This window comes from Bison bison, unplaced genomic scaffold (assembly GCF_000754665.1).
Source record: "Bison bison bison isolate TAMUID 2011002044 unplaced genomic scaffold, Bison_UMD1.0 scf7180017864145, whole genome shotgun sequence".
NCBI classification, from domain to species: Eukaryota; Metazoa; Chordata; class Mammalia; order Artiodactyla; family Bovidae; genus Bison; species Bison bison.
The window spans coordinates 8,876,007-8,880,856 of NW_011494717.1; the positions used below are offsets into that span (position 1 = coordinate 8,876,007).

General features: G+C 57.3%; 1 protein-coding gene across 2 annotated transcripts; it reads left to right on the plus strand.

Annotated features, from left to right (window-relative positions):
- Positions 1–563: 563 nt before the first annotated feature.
- Positions 564–4,838, plus strand: MAPRE3 (microtubule-associated protein, RP/EB family, member 3). 2 transcript variants are annotated; one of them, XM_010840605.1, is made up of 6 exons: positions 564–901; positions 1,889–2,034; positions 2,584–2,740; positions 4,035–4,189; positions 4,306–4,458; positions 4,698–4,838. In XM_010840605.1, exons 1-6 carry the CDS (start codon positions 781–783, stop codon positions 4,764–4,766), a joined length of 801 nt encoding a protein of 266 aa, XP_010838907.1. In that variant the 5' UTR covers positions 564–780; the 3' UTR covers positions 4,767–4,838. The 2 variants fall into 2 exon arrangements, with proteins under 2 accessions (XP_010838907.1, XP_010838906.1); XM_010840604.1 differs by having other exon boundaries at positions 569–901; positions 2,584–2,785.
- The last annotated feature ends 12 nt before the right edge of the window (positions 4,839–4,850 follow it).

The following is a 4,850-nucleotide window of genomic DNA, read 5'->3' on the forward strand; positions in this document are numbered from 1 at the left end:
GTGCGTGCATGCGTGCGCTCAGTCATGTCCAACTCTTTGCAACTCCATGGACTGCAGCACACCAGGCTTCCCTGTCCTTCAGTATCTCCCAGAGTTTGCTCAAACTCATGTCCATTGAGTCAGTGATGCTATCTAACCATCTCATCCTCTGCCACCCCCTTCTCCTGTTGCCCTCAATCTTTCCCAGCATCAGGGGCTTTCCTGGTGAGTTGGCTCTTTGTATCAGGTGCCCAAAATATTGGAACTTACGGGGTTGCAAAGAGTTGGACACAGCTGAGCAACTGAGTAACAGCAAAGTGGTAAAGAATCTGCCTGCCAATGCAGGAGACACGAGAGACGCAAGTTCAATTCCTGGGTCCGAAAGATCTCGTAGAGTAGGGAGTGGCACCCCACTCCAGTATTCTTGCCTGGAAAATTCCATGGACAGTCAGACACAGCGGAGCACACACACGCACCCTGTATAGTATGTGTGTGTGCTCCGTCGTGTCTGACTCTGTGGCCCCATGGACTATAGCCTGCCAGGCTCCTCTGTTTGTAGGATTCTCCACACAAGAATACTAGAATGGGTTGCCATTCCCTTCTCCAGGAGATCTTATAGTAGGTAATCACCAGATGTTCAAGGGTGAGTAAGTACCCCTTCCCCAGGAGATAAGCTGCTAGTCTGGAGGAAGATGCTTCTCGTTTTTCCAGGGACCCCCAGCCCCTTCTCTCCTTTGGGCCCAAGAACAGCACAAGGCCCCCAGGAGCTGACCTTGTCTTTCCTTTCTTTGCAGCTGGGGCATGGCCGTCAATGTGTACTCCACATCTGTGACCAGTGAGAATCTGAGTCGCCATGATATGCTTGCATGGGTCAACGACTCCCTGCACCTCAACTATACCAAGATAGAACAGCTCTGCTCAGGTTGGAGGCTGGAAATGGGGAAGGGGGAGTGCGGAGGGGAGGGCAGCGAAGGCAGGAGGCAGAACAGCCTCAGCGGACATTGAGGATTAAGGAGATTAAGGAGACCTGCAGAGCCCTCAACCAGCCACAGTTCTGGAGTTGAAGGAAGGAAATGGGGGTCTCAGTGGGGTGGAAAAAGCCCAAAGCGCAGAAGTACAGTGCAGGGCTGCAGGAGAGGCAAACAGTGAACCAGAGATCACTGGCACCAGGTCCAGCCCAGCCACTCAGGAGGTCCCAGTCTCAGCTCTTCCTGTAGTGCAACCCTGGGCAAGTCAGCACCCCTCTTTCTAGGTCTCAGTTTTCCGGTCCATAAATGGAGATGACAGCAGCTGTATAAGTAGGGTTGCTGTTAGGACCGAATGCCATACATGCAGTGTTTGATATGGTGTGTGCATGCTAAGTCGATTCAGTCGTGTACTACTCTTTGCAACGCTGTGGACTGTAGCCCACCAGGCTCCTCTGTCCATGGGGTTTTCCAGGCAAGAATACTGGAGTGGGTTGCCATGCCCTCTTCCAGAGGATCTTTCCAACCGAGGGATCAAACCTACATCTCCTGCGGCTCCTGCACTGCAGGCGTATTCCTTTAACCCCTGAACCACCAGGGGAAGCCGGTGTTTGATATGGTGCTGGTACCTCATTGTATCATTATATAGTAATTGCTCCTATTCTTGGGAATTCTGGTTGTGCCTACCCTTCAAGTATTGGAGAAGGAAATGGCAACCCACTCCAGTCTTCTTGCCTGGAGAATTCCATGAACAGAGGAGCCTGGTGGGCTTCAGTCCATGGGGTCACAGAGAGTTCGACATGACTGAGTGACTTTCACTTCACTATTCCACAAGTATGACTGGCCCTGGCCCCAAAGAAAGAGGAGAGGAGATGGGGACATTCAGGGGAGTAGCCCCAGGGGGCCCAGGAAGGTGAAAGCAAGCTGCCCGTGTTGCTCCGCAGGGGCAGCCTACTGCCAGTTCATGGATATGCTCTTCCCTGGCTGTGTGCACTTGAGGAAGGTGAAGTTCCAGGCCAAGCTAGAGCACGAATACATCCACAACTTCAAGGTGCTGCAAGCAGCTTTCAAGAAGATGGGTGTTGACAAAGTAGGTGCCTGAGCTCTGAGGGGCCCCCGAGGAGCTCTGTGACCCCAGGGAAGATGGCCCGCAGCAGGGGCTGCTGGGGTCCTTCCAGCTCTGATGCCACTCTCCACCCACTGCCTCTCCAGGGGGAGTGCTCCCCCGGCTCAAGTCTCAGTGGAAAACCCCACAACATTTGACACCCCATCCTGACCGCATTCCCATTCCTTCCTCCTCTCTGGACCCTACACTTGAGACTCTCGGTGTACTGCTCCTGTTAAGTTCCTCCTCTGTAGGGCCCATGAAGTCTCTTGGCTCACTGCTGCCTCGATGGCCCAGGACCCCGGTTCCAGCAACCCCCACCCCACGTGCAGGGAGCAGCACCAAGGGACGTCTCCCCACGCACTTCCTCCTGTGCCTGGAGGAAAGGGCTGTCTCTGGACCCTGGGCGGGGGACTCTGGAAGGTGGGGCCACTGCAGCCCCAGGGCTTCCTAACAGCAGCAGCCCTCCCTCAAAGGACGGCAGCTGTGCAGCAGCCGGAGGTTAAAGTTCTCTGCTTCTGTGGTCTATTTCAGATCATTCCTGTAGAGAAATTAGTGAAAGGAAAATTCCAAGATAATTTTGAGTTTATTCAGTGGTTTAAGAAATTCTTTGACGCAAACTATGATGGAAAGGATTACAACCCTCTGCTGGCGCGGCAGGGCCAGGACGTAGCACCACCTCCTAACCCAGGTGATCAGATCTTCAACAAATCCAAGAAACTCATTGGCACAGCAGGTAACGTGCCCGAGCTGGGGAAAGGGTGTGGGGGGCCAGGCCGGCGGGGCTCTGCAGCCAGCAGCGCCCCCTGGGCCACTGGCCCGCCCGGCCCCCGGCCAGCCTAAAGGAGACTGTTATCACGGAGTTCAGATGATGCCGCCTGCTGCCCACTTAGACCAGGGGGAGTTGCAGTGGGAGGAGAGCCCCCGGTGCCAGCTCAGGTGGCCGCCGGTGGTGGGAGGCCCAAGCCACTTCTTCCTGCCGCCCAAGCTAACTTGCTGACCTTGAGGTGACGGGGCAGCCCTTGGCACGGTTCCTGTGTCCAGGTCATCCCAGCCAAGGGCCTGGGACTGGCACAAAGGACTCCTTCTGCCCTCTGCCCACCTGATTCCCTGGGGATGGGAGTTTGTCCAGATGGACCAAATCTTCCTGCGTTTCCAGAATCTCACAGCCCCAAGTCCTCAAGAGACAATCTCTGGAAACGAGGCTTTGTCTGGGTTCTAGAAGAGAAGGGGGAAAAGCAACAGGGCCTCAGGGAGACAGGAGGATTGGCCAGGAGGATTGGCCACCCGCATCTGAACCCGTCATAGCAGAGCGGCTCCTCTGTGTGCGCTGCTGCCCCCTGGGCCTGCCCCCACTCTCCTGCTTGCTTTGCATTAGAGGCTCTGTCCTGGGAGCTGCCTTTAGCTGGAAAATAAGTGGCCAAAGCATGACGGTGTGCGGGGGAGGAGCTGGGGTGCCCGAGTCAGGCCCAGCAGAGGGCACCAAGCCCATCCTGAGGCCCGGGCAACCCAAAGGGCCAAGGGAAGGTTTCTGTGGTCTCCTGCAGTCTTGAGACTCTGAAGTCACCCCCAGGGAGGGTGGCTATGGGCTGGGGCTTCTGTTAGGAAAGCCCCAGCAAGAGCCAGACTTGAGGCCCTGTGCCCGCTGCTTTTCCTCAGGCCCCAGCTGTCAGTACAGGAGGGCCCTCACCCCTCCAGCCCCACTCCCCAAATTCGCTGTCCCAGTTCCCCTCCCTCCCCACACCTTACACTTTCTTCAGCTCCTTGTCATCCCTGCTGTCCCAGGCTTGCCAGAGGGCTGCCCAGCTGCTGTGGTGTCGCGTGTGGCCGTGGCTTGAGGTCTAGATGTAGAGTGGGAGAGGAGGGGAGGGCGAGAGTGCCTGCCTTTCGCATGGGCCTGCCCCGCCATCACACCAGGCTGTCTCGTGCCACATCTGTGGGCTGTGGGTTCATGCAGCCCCATCTGACTTTCCTCCTCTGGACAGTTCCACAGAGGACGTCACCCACAGGCCCCAAAAATATGCAGACCTCCGGCCGGCTGAGCAACGTGGCTCCTCCCTGTATCCTCCGGAAGAATCCTCCGTCAGCCCGAAATGGTGGCCACGAGACCGATGCCCAGATTCTTGAGCTCAACCAGCAGGTGAGTGGCGTGCGCACGGGCAGCTGAGAAAGCCAGGCCCCTGGGGCATCAGGCCGGGAAGGGAGGCTGGCGCCGGGGTCTCTGCTTGAACACCACTTTCTCCCCCACTCGAGCAGCTACTGGATTTGAAGCTAACGGTGGATGGGCTGGAGAAGGAGCGCGACTTCTACTTCAGCAAACTTCGAGACATTGAGCTCATCTGCCAGGAACACGAAAGTGAGAACAGCCCTGTCATCTCGGGCATCATTGGCATCCTCTATGCCACCGAGGTGAGTCCTGCCGGGCACCTGATGGGCCTCCCCCATTCCTATCAGACCCTGAGACCAGAAGGAGCCTTGGGGAGCATGGGCCAGTGAGGGCAGCCGGCTGAAGGCACCAGCCCAAGGTCCCACAGAGCATGTGCAGTGGGCAGGGGGCCGGAACCCAGGCCGGCTCCAAGCCACCTGCAGGAGTCTGCAGCTTCGGCCTGCCTGCCTGGCTCAGCATCTCTCTCCCTTCCACCCTCCAGGAAGGATTTGCACCCCCTGAGGACGATGAGATTGAGGAACACCAACAGGAAGACCAGGACGAGTACTGAGGGCGGCCCCAGCCCTGGATGACTGCACGGCTTCCGTGCCTCCCCACCCCGCTCCCACCCCCACATTATAATCCTTTCCTGACA

Bases quoted from the DNA above. Each gene is read 5' to 3' on its own strand.
- MAPRE3 (XM_010840604.1), top strand. From the start codon at position 781: ATGGCCGTCAATGTGTACTCCACATCTGTGACCAGTGAGAATCTGAGT. The intron at 902-1,888 runs GTTGGAGGCTGG...GTTGCTCCGCAG, and splicing joins GATAGAACAGCTCTGCTCAG to GGGCAGCCTACTGCCAGTTC. The intron at 2,786-4,034 runs GTAACGTGCCCG...TCCTCTGGACAG, and splicing joins GAAACTCATTGGCACAGCAG to TTCCACAGAGGACGTCACCC.